The 17,217-nt window shown below is 55.6% G+C and overlaps 1 protein-coding gene across 13 annotated transcripts in view; it reads right to left on the bottom strand.

Moving 5' to 3' along the window:
* Positions 1–17,217, bottom strand: part of NEO1 (neogenin 1) — a 130,779-nt gene that overhangs the window by 32,769 nt on the left and 80,793 nt on the right. For 9 of the 13 annotated variants that reach the window (XM_060175610.1, XM_060175617.1, XM_060175621.1 and 6 more), the window contains exons 8-10: positions 6,707–6,926; positions 3,517–3,671; positions 361–509 (exon numbers count right to left, since the gene is read on the bottom strand). In XM_060175610.1, the coding sequence (XP_060031593.1) occupies positions 361–509; positions 3,517–3,671; positions 6,707–6,926 (524 nt within the window). The remainder of the gene's footprint in view (positions 1–360; positions 510–3,516; positions 3,672–6,706; positions 6,927–17,217) is intronic. The other 4 variants (XM_060175613.1, XM_060175619.1, XM_060175615.1 and 1 more) reach the window with 1 other exon arrangement.

Here is a 17,217-nt window from a genome sequence, read left to right as displayed (position 1 = left end):
TTGCCTCCAGGGTTATCGCTGGGGCTCCGTGCTGGCACTATGAATCCACTGCTCCCGGAGGCCAGTTTTTCCATTTTATTGGACAGAACAGAGAGAAATCGAGAGAGGAGGGGAGACAGAGAGGGAGAGAGAAAGAGAGACACGTGCAGACCTGCTTCACCGCCTGTGAAGCTTCCCCCTGCAGGTGGGGAGCCGGGGGCTCGAACCCCAACCTTTGTGTCTAGTATTTATGCACTTAACTGGGTGCCACCACCAGGCCCCTACTTCCTTGGATTTCCAGACAGCGACTGCAGAGTTCTGGGAGAGCACCCAGCCCATGCGCTCTGATGCGGCAGAGGGCAGTGTGACGCTGCCCTGTACCTGCTCTCTGTCCGCCCCTCTCTCCGCATAGTACAGCTTGTAGTTCTGAATGTCCCCATTGCCAGACTGAGGCGTTTCCCAGGTGACAGTGATGGAAGTGGGCGACGGTGCGTACGCTCGGATGTTGGGTGCCGGGCCAGGGAGCTGGACTAGAAAGAAAATTGCAAGAGAGCAAGAAATAAGAACAACTTCCTGCACTCAACACCCGCTGTCAGTAAGACACCATACTGCTTCTGTGAATAGAAGCACGCACACACCCCAACTGGGCTGAAGTGGTCTTGGGGCCGTGTGCAAGGCGCTTCCTTTGCAGGACTCAAAGTAAACTAAACATTGCGAAATACCTGAAATTGACCCGGCAGGAAAATGAACACTACAGCACGCTTATGGTGTAGAACCCCAGCTTGGTGGGGGCACCGAGCAGCGCAGAAAAGTGCCATCTTCTGCCAGATGTGGAGGGACTGGGATGGGCAGGGCGTCCGCCCAGAGACATCCCAGTCTAGCTGGAAGTCAGACGTACACCGTCACGGTGAAGACAGGAGAGAGCGCGAGAGGCGGCCAGGAGTTGGCGGCTGGTGGAGGCCTCGGGGGCAAGCAGAATGGAGAGCGTCCTCAGGCTCCGGGGCAGTCACGCTGGCTGGCGGCGAGGGGTGATGAGGCCGGCGTGTGGCACAGAGAGCACGTTGAGGAGGCTGAGGAGCCAGCCAGGAGCTCTCAGGTCCTGGATTCTCTCCACTGAGAGACCACAAGCAGCCAGACGGCACGAGGTGATGGGTCAGCAAGGACATGTGAGCTCAGGCACGGAGGGGAGCAGGACAGAGTCAGGACGCACCAAGAAAACCTTGGGGGAATGGCTGCCAGTCACTGACGTCTCCCTTGGCACAACAGTAAGTGCTCAGGACTGTGTAGGCACATTCTGTTACCTCTGCAGCAGGTGAGACAGGCGGGACTCGACCCTTACAGCCCCTCTGTGCAGGTGAGGTGAGGGGTCATGGGCGGCACGGTAGGGAAGAGGCATGGAGGCTGAGACGCCAGGCCCCAGGTCTGACTTTGGCCCTGTGTCTGTCACAAACACTAGCAGGCGAAGAGGAGGAGGAGAGGGACACTGCAGAGGAAGAGGCTGGCAGGAGAGCTCACCTGGGAAGGAGCCTGCTTGCCAAGAACCTGGCCCGGGGCGGTGCCTGGCACCCACCGCGCTGGGGAAGCTCTCTCCCTCTGTGTATTTCTCTCTCTCTGAAAAAACATCAGCCTGGAGCAGTGAGGCCCCAGCAACAGCAGAAAAGAAGAGAAAAAAAGGAGAAGAAAGGGAAGAGAGGGTGGAGCCAGGAGTCAAGGGTCCTAAGGCGTGGGCCCAGGGAGCCACTGGGAGGGGTCAGCCCTCTGCAGAGTGGCCGGGGCTGGACGGCGGTCACTCCCACTATCTTCCTGTTGTCTGACTGACAGGCTCCTGTCCCAATTTACACAGACGTGTCTGGACCCTGGTAGACACTCTACTTGAAGACAACTTCTCTGGTACTACCGTTTCTGTGACAGGTATTTGTTCAAGGAAGAAGGGAGGGGCACTAGCATAACGCGGGATAGGCTGGCTTTTTTTTTTTTTTTTCCATATGCAAGTAGTGAGATTTATTAGAATATTTTTCCTTATCTCCACAGCTAAAATTTTAACCTTTAAGGGGTAGATCAAAATATTTTGTAGCCAAGATCGTTGTGATTCTCATTGAGATGCTTTTAAAACATAAACACATCTTCCAAAGCACTGTTCTCTGTCATTTATTAGATCTTGAATCAGTTCTGATTTAATTTCAAGAGAAATTTAGTGAAAGGATGAATAGCTTATTTTTTAATTCTTAACATTATTTAAAATTTTTTTTTAAATAATTTTTATTTATATAAAGGAGACCCCCCAAAAGTGGAACCTCTAGGGTGGGGCTCACTTTCCAGTAGGCCACTTTCTTAAACAACACCGCAGCTGGAGGCTAGCTGTGCTCCCAGCAGAGAGGAGCCCGGATATGGCTGCGTGCACTGTCCAGTCAGGAGCCATGCCGACAGCAGGCTGTCCGGGGAAGCTTCCACTTCTTAAGGGGGAAGGAAAAGACAACAGCCCCAGCTCCCCAGAAGCACGTCCAGCCTGCGCTAACGCACTCAGACGGGGCCCTGGAAGCCTGCACACGGAGCCTCTCGCCCTGGCTGGGCGGCACAGCACAGCACAGCAGCCGGGAAGGGGAGCTGGGGCACCTGTATTTCCCCAGCACCCGCCTTCACCCACAGATGGTGTTGCGCTCCTCTCACTCCTCTGTGCTGTGGCCTCTCTCCCTCTCTCCGGCTGAGCCTCTCTCCATAGCCGCCCTGCACCCATACCCACTTAATCAGACTCCTGGCACCAACGCTGCAGCTGCCTACCTCCCCGTGGCAGAGAGGCTGCAGGCTGTCTGCTCCCTTGTCTGTCTCTGCCACCTGGCTGGGCTCCTGGGGACATGGTCCAGACTCACTCAGCATCACCTGCCGGCCGCCTGGCACAGAGACCAGCGCTGGCAGGCACTCGGTACACCCACTCTGCTCGTCTCTGAACTGGATGGTGCCCTTCCCCGCCCGCGGCTCTCCACGGTCTGGTGATAAAGGAGGCCACGGGTTCCTTCCCAGGGAGAAGGGGAGGTGAACAGATGTGCATTTCCAGGACCCCCACGATGGGACTTCCCGCCTCCTGCACGCTGCCATCCTCTCCTGGGATTCGCTCAGTTTCCTTACTGAAGAGCGTTGCTGGAGCCAGTGTTTCGAAGGCAACAGCAGGACTTGTGTTTCTGGAAACTCCCTTAAACACGTGTGCCCCCATCACAGCCTCCTGCCCCGGGCTGACTGACACTGCGGCCGGAGCAGAGAGCGCCTGAGACAGGCAGGGAGCTGAGAGAGACCGCTTTCGCCACACTCACCGCCGTGACTTCAGGGCGGAAGTGACAATGACCGTGATCCTGAGACTGCAGAACACAGGCAGCGCCGGGGGGAGCCGCGGCAGACATCTGGGCAGCCTCGGGGGGCTGGCGCGTCTGAGCTGCCTGCTGCGGTGCGTGCCCGCACCATACCCGCCTCCCCGTCCAGGAAGCTGCCCCCCCAGGTGGACAAGGCCGCAAGCACCTCAGACAGGCCGACTGGGGTCACGCTTACCTTCGGGCTGTGTCTCCACACGCAGCGGGGCGGAGCTCTCCCCAGAGCCGTGCCTGTTCTGGGCCAGGACTCTGAAGACGTACACCGTCGCCGGCATGAGGCCCTGAACGGTCACCTGCATCTCTCCCGGGCGACTGGTATTCTCCACGCGCTCCCTTTGGACGTGCGGGAGTTGGAAAGAAGCAGCACGGATTAGGGGGGTTTCCAAAAGCTCTGCTTGACTTCTGTCACAGAACCTACAGGCGCCAGGCAGAATCAGATCTTGATGACTGTGGTGCCGTCAGCTCTGGGAACCCGAAGCTTTGGGGGTGGGCGCCCCACAGGGTGTCACCCCGGCTGGGTAGCTGCTACCCCCTCCTGCGGGCACAGCACTGGCTACTCTGGGCACGAGCACCACCCCTTCAGAGAGGTGAGGCCGGGTTCTCAACACCCCCGAGAAGGGCTGCGGATCACGTCAGCTCTAGAAGATACTAAGCTCAAAGGGTGGCTTTTAGGGAGACAGACAGAAGTTGGCGACAGGTCAGGCACGATCTGCACGGAGAAAACCCCCAAGACTGATGTGTCTATTTCGGCTAGCAGACTCAAGAAATCTAGGGGTGGGGCAGTGGCACGCCGGCTACGTGCACATGATACTAAGCACAAGGACCCACTCAAGGACCCGGGTTCCAGCTCCACTCCCCACCTGCAGTGGTAACTTCACAAGCGGTGAAGCAGGTCTGCAGGTATCTCTGTGTCTCTCTCCCTTTCTAGCTCCCCTCCCTCTCAACTTCTCTCTGTCCTATTGAATAAATTTTTTTTAAAAAAAGCCACTGGGAGCAGTGGATTGATTTATAGTGCTGGCACCAAGCCCCAGTGATAACCCTCGGGGCAAAAAAAATAATAAAATAAAACAAAATCTAGAGGTGGTCCTATTTGTTTACTTTTTTTTTTTTGCCACTAGGGTTATTGCTGGGCTCAGTGCCGGCACTATGAATCCACTGCTCCTGGCAGCCATTTTCCTTTCTTCTCGCCCTCTTTCCCCCTATTTTATTGGTTAGGAAAAGGGAAAGTTAAAGAGGGAGAAAGAAAGACAGACACTTGCAGATCTGCTTCGCCACTCATGAAATGTCCCTCCTGCAGGTGGGGATTGGGGGCTCGAACCCAGGACCTTGAGTGTGGTACGTGCACTTAGCTGGGGGTGCCACTTCCCGTTCCTGAGGGAATCTTTTTAAAAATTGGGGACAAAATATAAAAAGTTTAAATGAGTCCTAGAAGTAATTCAAGATATAAAATGAATCAGATTTTATGATTTGTCAACTAAAACAAATGATCTTTTTTGGAAAGATTTTATAAACTTTAGTGACTTGAAATGTTCAACAGAGCTGATCCCCACCAGTCTGGCCCAGTTAGGAGGTGACAACATGCAGCTATTGTGGCTCTCCACAAGGTGGCCATGGGCTCTGCTGTGAGGAGGGTGTCACCACATGACACGGCCCACCGTCAGCTCCAGCCACCAAGAGTTTACAACAAACACGCTGCAGGGGCTTCCTAGTTCCAAACAGCTGCTTGGCCTGTAAGGACAGTCTCAGCAGGAGGGGTCTGTCCCCACCCTGAGAAAGTCAGGCCCCCACTTGTCCCGGTGTCACACAGTTAACAGCCGGACAGTGGACAGACATCCACAGGTCCAGAGGCAGAATGAGGGCCGGATGGGGGCGCAACTGGTTAACGTAAACCAGGCAGACGCCCTCACCTGCCCACCGGCCAGGCTCTCACAAGTGTACTTTCGGTTCCCTCTGATAAGTTTCCTCTTAATACCCTGAAAATACAACATCCAATGTTGTCAGCTTTCAGAATCTGAAAGAAAACAACCCCCAGTCTGTGAACGGAGAGCAGCTCTGGCCATGCTTCCGTGACGGAAACAGCTCTACTGCCTTCCCTAAGTCTCGGGGAGAGCAGATGGGAGATTCCAACACTCAACCAGTCACCTGGAGGGCAGGGGGGAGATTCTAACCCTCCCCCAGTCACCTGGAGGGCAGGGGGGAGACTCTAACCCTCCCCTATGTCACCTGGAGGGCAGGGGGGAGACTCTAACGCTTCCCCATGTCACCTGGAGGGCAGGGGGAGACTCTAACCCTCCCCCATGTCACCTGGAGGGCAGGGGGAGACTCTAACCCTCCCCCATGTCACCTGGAGGGCAGGGGGGAGACTCTAACCCTCCCCCATGTCACCTGGAGGGCAGGGGGGAGACTCTAACCCTCCCCCATGTCACCTGGAGGGCAGGGGGGAGATTCTAACCCTCCCCCATGTCACCTGGAGGGCAGGGGGGAGATTCTAACCCTCCCCCCATGTCACCTGGAGGGCAGGGGGGAGACTCTAACCCTCCCCCATGTCACCTGGAGGGCAGGGGGGAGACTCTAACCCTCCCCCATGTCACCTGGAGGGCAGGGGGGAGATTCTAACCCTCCCCCATGTCACCTGGAGGGCAGGGGGGAGACTCTAACCCTCCCTTAGTCACCTGGAGGGCAGGGGGGAGATTCTAACCCTCCCCCAGTCACCTGGAGGGCTGGGGGGAGACTCTAACCCTCCCCCATGTCACCTGGAGGGCAGGGAGGAGATTATAACCCTCCCCCATGTCACCTGGAGGGCAGGGGGGAGATTCTAACCCTCCCCCAGTCACCTGGAGGGCAGGGGGGAGACTCTAACCCTCCCCTATGTCACCTGGAGGGCAGGGGGGAGATTCTAACCCTCCCCCAGTCACCTGGAGGGCAGGGGGGAGACTCTAACCCTCCCCTATGTCACCTGGAGGGCAGGGGGGAGATTCTAACCCTCCCCCAGTCACCTGGAGGGCAGGGGGGAGATTCTAACCCTCCCCCATGTCACCTGGAGGGCAGGGGGAGACTCTAACCCTCCCCCAGTCACCTGGAGGGCAGGGGGGAGATTCTAACCCTCCCCCAGTCACCTGGAGGGCAGGGGGGAGACTCTAACCCTCCTCCATGTCACCTGGAGGGCAGGGGGGAGACTCTAACCCTCCCCCATGTCACCTGGAGGGCAGGGGGGAGATTCTAACCCTCCCTCAGTCACCTGGAGGGCAGGGGGGAGACTCTAACCCCCCCCCCCCCCGTGTCACTCGTTTCTATGGCGTGCAGCTAGGAGAAACCCAGCAGGATGGGTGGGGAGGGGACCCTGGGCCGGCTGACGCTCGGGTGCTCACCTGGCGGTGCCCTCCTTGGTATAGAAGACAGAGTAGGTCAGGTTGTCCCCAGCAGGGTCTGAGGCTGGCGTCCGCCACGTCAGTTTGATGAAGCGGGTGGAGACGAGAGAGGCCACGACGTCCCGTGGGGCCGAGGGCAGGGGTCCCGCCGTGGCTGGCGCTAGGTGATCAGTAGCGGCACTGGTCAGTGAGGTGGGAGGTGGTGTAGGGATGGCAACATCTTGTCATGTGCAAACAGTGGGGTTAGGAAGGGCAAATCACGGACGTTTAAAAAAGAGAACAGAAAAAAAAAACACAGAAAAAGAAATAAACAAAACCACGATGGGAAATAAAGATGAATGAACACGAAAAAGGCCATTAAACTGAAGGCTCCCTGCAGGCCGGCAGGAGCACCAGGGCAGGGCTCCAGGGCAGGGCTCCAGGCACAGGGCTGCGGGGCTAGTCCTGAGGGCAACGCCAGGTGCCTGGCCAGCCCGGGCACGACCCTCCACAGGCCGCCTCCTCGAGTGTGGGCGCCACTCACTCTCCCAGGCCTGACTGAACGAGCCCTGGGGCAGCGCTGTCTCAGCTCAGAGGCCCGGAGCCGTGGCCTCTGTCCAGTGTGACATCCAGCTCGGCTGAGCCTGGGGCCTGTCTGGCTGTGTCATGCTCCACCTGCCGCCCACGTGTCACATGAGGAGGGTGCAGCCAGGAGCTCCCGTCTGCCGGAGTCCCCGTGTGGTGATGAGGGGCCAAGGCCAGCTCCCATCTCTCACACTGAGGCCCTGAGGGCTACCCCATAACACCCCACACTGCAGGGCTGAGGTCCTGAGGGCTGCCCCCATCACACCCCACACTGCAGGGCTGAGGCCCTGAGGGCTGCCCCCCATAACACCCCACACTGCAGGGCTGAGGCCCTGAGGGCTACCCCATAACACCCCACACTGCAGGGCTGAGGCCCTGAGGGCTGCCCCCATCACACCCCACACTGCAGGGCTGAGGCCCTGAGGGCTGCCCCCATCACACCTCACACTGCAGGGCTGAGGCCCTGAGGGCTGCCCCCCATAACACCCCACACTGCAGGGCTGAGGCCCTGAGGGCTGCCCCCCATAACAGCCCACACTGCAGGGCTGCTCCCATAAACCCCACACTGCAGGGCTGAGGCCCTGAGAGCTGCCCCCATAAACCCCACACTGCAGGGCTGAGACCATGAGGGCTGCCCCCATCACACCCCACACTGCAGGGCTGAGGCCCTGAGGGCTGCCCCCATCACACCCCACACTGCAGGGCTGAGACCTTGAGGGCTACCCCATAACACCCGACATGGCAGGGCTGAAGCCCTGAGGGCTGCCCCCATCACACCCCACACTGCAGGGCTGAGGCCCTGAGGGCTGCCCCCATCACACCCCACACTGCAGGGCTGAGGCCCTGAGGGCTACCCAATCATACCCCACACTGCAGGGCTGAGGCCCTGAGGGCTGCCCCATAACACCCCACACTGCAGGGCTGAGACCCTGAGGGCTGCCCCCGATAATATCCCCACACTGCAGGGCTGAGGCCCTGAGGGCTGCCCCCGATAATATTCCCACACTGCAGGGCTGAGACCTGAGGGCTGCCCCCATCACACCCCACACTGCAGGGCTGAGACCCTGAGGGCTGCCCCCCATAATATCCCCACACTGCAGGGCTGAGACCTGAGGGCTGCCCTCATCACATCCCACACTGCAGGGCTGAGACCCTGAGGGCTGCCCCCCATAATATCCCCACACTGCAGGGCTGAGACCTGAGGGCTGCCCCCCATCACACCCCACACTGCAGGGCTGAGACCCTGAGGGCTGCCCCCCATCACACCCCACACGGCAGGGCTGAGGCCCTGAGGGCTGCCCCCCATCACACTGCAGGGCTGAGGCCCTGAGGGCTGCCCCCATCACACCCCACACTGCAGGGCTGAGGCCCTGAGGGCTGCCCCATAACACCCCACACTGCAGGGCTGAGACCCTGAGGGCTGCCCCCCATAATATCCCCACACTGCAGGGCTGAGGCCCTGAGGGCTGCCCCCACTGCACCCCACACTGCAGGGCTGAGGCCCTGAGGGCTGCCCCATCACACCCCACACTGCAGGGCTGAGGCCCTGAGGGCTGAGGCCCTGAGGGCTGCCTCCCCATAATAGCCCCTTCTGGTGTCTGTCTGTCCATCTGTCCGTGCCTTTCCAGCACAGCTGAGGGCATCAGAGACCAGTAATCATCTGAAGTTGGAGGAGGGGCCTGGGTCCCACTGAGCTGCTGCTACTTGACCAGAAGCACAAGGCTGGGGCTTGAAGCCATGGCCCCTGTGGAGCGGTCTCAGGAGTGGCCTGGAAGCCTTGGGACCCGATGCCATGTGGTAGCAGCAGGCCGCCGGGGCTCACGGCACACGCCTCCCAAGGGGCCGAGACTGTGGCGCCTCTCAGCGCCAAGCTGCCTCCAGAGGGCTGGCCATACCTGGCCCTTCTCTAGAGTACATCCCTGCACACTTCCAAGTAGATGAGGCCCCTTCACGCATCTCTGCGGAATGTCTAGTGTCTCCAAGGTAGGCTAGGTTAGCACTAGTTACCCTGGCATGCAGAAGGGTAAGTTTCCAATATTTTTAAGAAGCTACAAGATGTCCGGATATAGAACTATACCCCATAATCATATGATACTGGCAGACCGTGTCAAATCACTAATAATGAACATTTAAAGAGTCAGTCTCTCAAAATTAAGTACCAAAACCAAGATGCACCTTTCAGTCAGTACCTAATAAAGTGTGCAGAAAAAGGAATAAATTGTCATAATTGCACTAGCAAAAAGATGCTGTAATAATTGTCAGTACTATTTCAAGTACCATTCTGATAAAAACAAGGAACTAAGAATGTTTCTCAACTCTGTTTATCATTAGAACATGTGTGGGCTTCAGTTTTCTTGTATTCTTTTGTTCCCTTTGCAAGAACTAATATCTACTGCGATTTCAATAATTGTTCCATGACTGTAGGAAAACATCTAAGCACATAATTACAGGTGTCTGAAGGACATTGCAGTATGAATCTGCACTCAAAAAAAAAAAAAAAAAACCCACTTCTCAAGAAGAATTACTAACAGAACTTGAGTTTACATGAAAATAAGAATTTATATTTTTCCTTTCTTAATATTTTATTTATTTATTACTGGATAGAGACAGAGAGAATTTGAGAGAGGAGGGGGAGATAGAGAGGGAGAGAGACAGACACATGCAGCCCTGCTTCACCACACGTGAAGCTTTCCCCGGCAGGTGGGGACCTGGGGCTTGAACCCGGGTCCTTGTTCACGGATGTGTGTGCTTAACCACGTGCGCCACCGCCTGGTCCCCTAGTAAAGATATTATGTGAACTAGACAGGCCTCCCAGAGCAGCACTCTTATTGGCCAGAAGAGGCCGTGTGGTGCTTCTGTGAGCGGACTGGTTTGCCGGCCAGTCTTCAAGGAACTCTTCCGAGATTTTCCTACCATTGTAAGTAGACGCTTTCCTCAACACATTTCTTTCTGGCCTAAGAGTTACATACGCTCAGTCTCACAAAATAGCCTCAAGCTTTGCTACGGAGTCCACGTGGGGTCTCCGTTCCCGGCGCCAGCACCAGCTGAGCCCCTGGCTGGGCCAGGAGCCTCGCCCCGACCTGGAGTCCCAGCCAGGTCCCAGAGGACACACTGCACAGACCAGACTCTGGGCGGGGCGGGGGGCTGCGCACACAGGATGAAGCCCCAGCTCACCATTTCTCAAAATCAATCATTTTTTAATTAAAAATTTTATTTATTTATTCCCTTTTGTTGCCCTTGTTGTAATGTTGTAGCTACTATTGATGTCGTCGTTGTTGGACAGGACAGAGAGAAATGGAGAGAGGAGGGGAAGACAGAGAGGGGGAGAGAAAGACAGACACCTGCAGACCTGCTTCACCGCCTGGGAAGCGACTCCCCTGCAGCTGGGGAGCCGGGGGCTCGAGCCAGGATCCTTACGCCGGTCCCTGCGCTTGGCGCCACGTGTGCTTAACCCGCTGCGCCACCGCCCGACTCCCTAAATTTTCTTTAAATTTATAACATTGTATTTTACAGTGGGAAATTGTTGGTGAGTTGTAGTGGTTTGGAAAAGAGGAAAGAACCAGTCTTTTTCATGTTTGCTTACAAATATCTGTGATGAGAGCACCTGGCATGGCCGGAGTGTCACTGCCACCTAGCTTTCCCAGACTCCTTCATGGGACACGCTTCTCTCAGAAGCAAAACGCCTGCTGCTCTTACAGCCACTCGGTGCTCTGATCAATGTGACTGCCTGTCGGTGGACTTGCTTCAGTGAATGTTTCTCATCTGGAGAGACATCTGTTTCGTTGGTGTGTGTGCGTGTGTGTGAGTGTGTGTGAGTGTGTGTGTGTGTGTGAATGTGTGTGTGTGTGAGTGTGTGTGTGAGTGTATGTGTGAGTGTGAGCGTGTGTGAGTGTGTGTGAGTCTGTGTGTGACTGTGTGTGAGTGTGTGTGTGAGTGTGTGTCAGAGTGTGTGAGTGTGTGTGTGAGTGTGTGTGTGTGTGAGTGTGAGTTTGTGTGTGAGTGAGTGTGTGTGTGAGTGTTGTGTGAGTGTGTGTGAGTGTGTGAGTGAGTGTGAGTGAGTGTGTGAGTTTGAGTGTGTGTGTGTGAGTGTGTGTGAGTCTGTGTGTGACTGTGTGTGTGTGAGTGTGTGTCAGAGTGTGTGAGTGTGTGTGAGTGTGTGTGTGAGAGTGTGTGTGTGTCTGTGTGTGAGTGAGTGAGTGTGAGTGAGTGTGTGTGTGTGAGTTTGAGTGTGTGTGTGTGTGTGTGAGTGTGTGTGTGTATGAGTGTGTGTGTGTGAGAGAGTGTGTGTGAGTGTGTGTGGGAGTGTGAGTGTGTGTGAGTGTGTGTGAGTGTGCGTGACTGTGTGAGTGTGCGTGTGTGTGTGTGCGTGAGTGTGTGTGTGAGTGTGAGTGTGCGTGAGTGTGTGTGTGTGAGTGTGTGTGTGTGTGTGAGTGTGTGCGTGAGTGTGTGCGTGAGTGTGAGTGTGCGTGAGTGTGTGTGTGAGTGTGTGTGTGTGTGAGTGTGTGTGAGTGTGTGTGTGTGAGTGTGTTTGAGTGTGTGAGTGTGTGTGTGTGTGAGTGTGTGTGTGAGTGTGTGAGTGTGTGAGTGTGTGTGAGTGTGTGTGTGAGTGAGTGTGTGAGTGTGTGTGTGAGTGTGAGTGTGTGTGTGTGTGAGTGTGTGTGTTAGTGTGTGTGTGTGTTTGGTTTTGATGTTCTTCTTTAAGCAGGTGAAAGTGGTGGAAACTGAACTTCTGTTCAATGGTGAAGTAGCACCCAGCACAAGTCTAAGGATGCCTGTGGATGCCCTTGAATGCCCGCAGTGTCTGTGTGATTTCACAATGGGCTACGCCCTGGTCATCTGGTAGACCTCTGTGCGGTCAGCAGAGGGGCTGGCGGGAGTGGGGCGGGCATAGAGCCCCCTGCAAGGCCCTGGCTCTCTCTCACGCAAAGCAGCCTCACCCTCAGGGTGAGACAAAAGGTGGAAAGAACGATTTTGAGGGAGTCGGGCGGTTGCGCAGCGGGTTAAGCTATAATAATATAACTACTACAACAATAAAAACAACAAAAGCAACAAAAGGTAAAATAAATAAATATAAAATAATAATAAGTTTAAATACGATGATATTTTGTGTTCAGAATCACTGGAAGAAGTTTCCAGAAACTCACAGGGTGACAGAGCTCAAGCCCCACCGCCTACACCATCCCCCTGCTGCAGTCCCTACAGGAGTTAGCAGGGAGACAGTTTTTATATGCTCTGTTCAATTTTATTTTCCTCTAGTGAGAGACATGTAGAGAGAAAAACACAGAGAGACAGACCAGAGATCTCCTCAGCTCCGGCTGACGGTGGTGCTGGGAACTGAACCTGGCACTTGTGGTGTCTTAGGCAGCAGCCTCTTATACAGAGCTATGATGCTGTCTCTCAGGCCAACACAGTGTGGTTTTTTGTTTTTGTAGAATATAATGTTTCAAAATGCAGGTAAGAAGGGAGCTTTAGAAGTAGTGGGAAAGCGGCAGAGGACACCTAGCCTTGTGGGCACCTGCCCTGCCACACGGACGGTCCAGCTGGAGCTCCCTGCGGTGCACACGGCAATGTCGGAGCGCCACAGCGCAAGACGGCTCCAGCACGTACGTCATCTCCTGAAAACAGCCAAGGAGCAGGGGAACTACACGTGCATGAGATCCCCAGGACAGACAGACAGACACAAACATGCACACTCACACACACTCACACACACTCTCACATACACTCTCACACACTCTCACACTCACACACACTCTCACACACTCTCACACACACACACTCTCACACACTCTCACACTCACACACACTCTCACATACACACTCACACACACACACTCTCACACACTCACTCACACTCTCACACACTCACACACTTACACACACACACACACACACACACACACACACACACACACACACACACACGAGGGCTGTTTGCTGAGCTGTCAGGAACAAGGCAAGCAGGACACAGCCTCACAAGGAAACTCCCACAACCACACGGCCCATTTCAGACCAGGCGAGTGAGGCTTGCAGCAAATGACCCGCAGTCTGCGGCTTGGCCTGGCCCCAGAGGCCTGCCAGCGACACCTGGGCAGGGCCGCCAGCCGGGGTGTGTTCTGATAAGCAGCCAGCGGCTGACTCAGACACATGACCTCCTGCGAACAATCAGAGGAAGTTATAAACTAAAACGACCACCCGGGCCTCTCCCATTCGGATGTGCGGATGTTTTGGTTTGAAGGAAGTCACGGGCCTTCTTCCTGACATCAAAGGCAGCCACTACAAAGGCTGTCAGAAGCGGTGACAACCCACGGACCTCAGCAAGAGCCCCAGATACTGACCCTTCCCTCTCACCCCCAGTCCGAGGGCCACCCCTGTACGTCCGGTGTCCCCAGAGGCGGCCAGGATCTGCAGGGTGTCTGCCCGGCGCCCCGCTGCACGGGGAAGTGGCCGCCAGCCGGCCGCAGTGCTTCCCCATGTCCACGTGAACTCCAGCTCTGACCCACTGCTCTGCCACACAGCCGAGAGACAAAGCGCCACGCCGGCCCCACTCCAGCCGTGTCGCGTCTGCCCCGGACTGCAGAAGGAGCAACGAGGACACAAGTGGCGCCACCCCAGAGCTTTGACAAAACCACAAGGAACGACAGCCGCTCAGACGCGTGGAGTGTAAATTCAAGACGGTCTCTGAACAATTAAGAGAAAACAATCGTCAAAAAGCTGCCCCTACTCCATTGCCACGTGGGGCCCACCACTGGACAGCAGGTCCAAGGCGAGTGGACGCACACGGCTGGACGCCAGAGGCACGCCGGGGCGGCCATGCGCCTCAGTGGCGCTGGGAAGCTGACGCCGAGGAGAAGCGCCGTCCGCACGCCTGACACACACGCGGCATCATGATGCTTTTCCCTCCGACGGGCTCGCGAGCACGTGGCCCACGTGAGGTTTCCTTGGTGCCAACGCCACCGTGCCCGCCAGTGACAGCCCGCCCCTGCAGGTCTGCAGGCGGCTACACTGCCAGCTCTGGCACCGGGGCACCAATAGACAGCTCTTAACGACAGCTGCCAATTAAAAGACACGCAGACAGACCGTTTCCATGTGCTGTTTCAGCATGGCCTAGTGGATTCTTTCTTTACAACGAAATGACAGCGTTGAATACGGATTCAGGCTTGCTCTCTGATCATTTCTTTTTTGTATTTTACTTATTTATTTACTTATTGGTTAGAGGCAGAGAGAAACTGAGGCGGTGGGGGAGACAGAGAGGGGGAGAGGCAGAGAGCCTGCAGCCCTGCTCCGTGAAGCCTCCGCTGCAGGGCTGGGGGCTCGGGCTGGCACCGGGATGTGCACTCAACTGGGATGTGCCGCCATCACTACTGACTCCACGTCTGTGTCCAGAAAGGTCACCTGTAGAACACAACTGAGGCACTAGTTATTAATAGGACCTCTTCAGTTCTGATCTTAAACTTAGGGCTTTCTGCAAAATGGACTGTCAACTATCACGCAGATGAGCCAAGTGCGCTCACCCTCTCTGCCTCCCAAAGCCACGCCGCACTACAGCACAGCTAGGCCACCCCGACATCCACACACAGGATCCGTCTAGATTCTGGAAGCTGCCACCCCATTGGCACTTCAACCCCCTCGCCACCCTTACCTGATCTATACACATTCCGGGGCCGGGTGGTGGCACACATATCACCACATGCAAGGACCTGGGTTCAAGCACCCCATCCCCACCTGCAGGGGAAGGCTTCATGAATAGTGAAGCAGGGCTGCAGGTGTCTCTACCTCCCCCTTTCCTCTGGATTTCTCTCTATCCAATACATAAATAAATATCTTAAAAGGAACCCAAAATACCACATCTTATCCTACCCTCCTTTTTTTTTTTTGCCTCCAGGGTTATCACTGGGGCTCAGTGCTGGTACCTGCATTATGAATCCACTGCTCCTGGGGGCTATTTTTTTCCCTTTTGTTGCCCTTGTTGTTTATTGTTGTTGTTGTTATTGCCATTGTTGTTGTTGGATAGGACAGAGAAATCAAGACAGGAGGGGGAGACGGAGAGGGGGAGAGAAAGACAGACACCTGCAGACCTGCTTCACCGTTTGTGAAGCGACTCCCCTGCAGGTGGGGAGCCAGGGGCTCGAACTGGGATCCTTACGCCGGTCCTTGTGCTTTGCGCCACGTGCACTTAACCCACTGCGCTACCGCCGGGCCCCCATCCTGCCCTCTCTTTACCCAGCATTTATCAAATCTTTATTATCTAGGAGTCACTGACTGATAGCTTCTGTTACTGCCTACTTGAGGGATTTTGGAAGTCACACTTGATTGGCACAACATTCTAACTATGTTACTCTCTCCTTGTTTTCCTACACCCACCCAACACACCCCCAGAACTAATCCTCTTAGCTTGTTTTGGGGGCCGGGTGGTGGCATACCCGGCTGTGCACACATGACAATGCTCAAGCACCCACCTGCAGGGGGAAAGCTTTGCGAGCGGTGGAGCAAGGCTGCAGGTGTCTCTATGTCTCTCTCCCTCTCTGTCTCCCTCTCCCCTCTGGATTTCTAGCTGTTTCTATCCAACAAACAGATAAAGACACTGAAAGAAAGCTTGCTTCTTCATGTGCCTGGAAACTGCTAACCTGGTGTTAAAACCTAGTCTACTACACCTTCTAGAACGTGTGTTCCCGTGCTCAAGTCTCCCAGCAGCAATAAGCTGAGCTGCACGTTGTCTCCAAATGCACTTGGAGCCCTCCTCGCCTACACCCCCGAAATGCTGAGCGGTTTCACCTCTGTAAATGACCGGCCTATAATCCTAGCTCAAACGCCATCCTCTCCAAAGCATTCTGCGTCTGTCAGATGTAGCAGAGGCCATTTCTTCCTGGAATGGAGACTCAGGACCCTCAGACAGCTGCGCTGCAGTGGTCACAGTCTCAAGCTCCACGCCAAGACCCGTCTCCACCTTTCACACGTGGTGAGCTGGCAGTGAGTTCGTGCGACCAGAGTCCACGTCTGCGTGCAGACCCTCCAGAGCAAGAAAGGCGCCCTAGGTAGCCATGCTGGGCAAATGGCATAATGGGCATAATGGGGCTGTCAGACGCCCTGGAAACATGGTCACCCCTGCAAATGACACGCTCGGCCAACTTCATCACGAAGTACAGTCACAGGAGACTCCACGACAAAGAACTTTGAAAACCAAACAGACCTACCTGGCATGCTACTGCGCTCATGCGTTTAGCCAGCGTGCGTGCATTCTTACCACATCTATGCTCATCTAACACAAATAGCTTTTAAAAAGATTTATTCATTCATTACGAGGGGGAGAGAGGGAGAAAGGGAGAGACTGTGAGCGAGGAGAGGATGAGAGCAGCCGGCAGCCTGTGGGGCCTCAGGCAAGCAGGCTTGTGCTCTGACAGGCTGAAATATCTCCCTAGTAGCTAGCAAGCACCTTTAAACACACGGCAACTACTATTGCAGGCAGATTATTATAAGCAGAACAAACTGGTGAAAGAGCATATGATTCTAAATTGCTTTTCAAAAGTTGACACTGCCACCCCAAACACAAGTCTCTTCAATTCTGGTGTGACATGACATGCATACAACAGTTCAAAAAAATAAACTAAGCCTGCAAGTACAGACACGCCCACAGACAGCAGTTAGCAAAGCTGAGAACCAAACCAGGAAACCCCACACTCCTCGGCACACGTAGTCTCCCGTGAGGCTGAGCACGAGCAGTGACGACAGAGGGACTGGCAGCAGACAGAAGCCGCTGCCAGCTCAGGCCTGTCTGCAGCCCTCAGGGAGGTGCCCGTGTCTGCAGTCCCTCAGGGAGGTGCCCGTGTCTGCAGCCCCTCAGGGAGGTGCCCGTGTCTGCAGCCCCTCAGGGAGGTGCCCGTGTCTGCAGCCCCTCAGGGAGGTGCCCGTGTCTGCAGCCCCTCAGGGAGGTGCCTGTGTAAGCCCAC

This window comes from Erinaceus europaeus, chromosome 16 (assembly GCF_950295315.1).
Source record: "Erinaceus europaeus chromosome 16, mEriEur2.1, whole genome shotgun sequence".
Classification (NCBI taxonomy): Eukaryota; Metazoa; Chordata; class Mammalia; order Eulipotyphla; family Erinaceidae; genus Erinaceus; species Erinaceus europaeus.
Note: the sequence above shows the minus strand (reverse complement) of the source record. Positions and strands in the feature narration are given on the sequence as shown.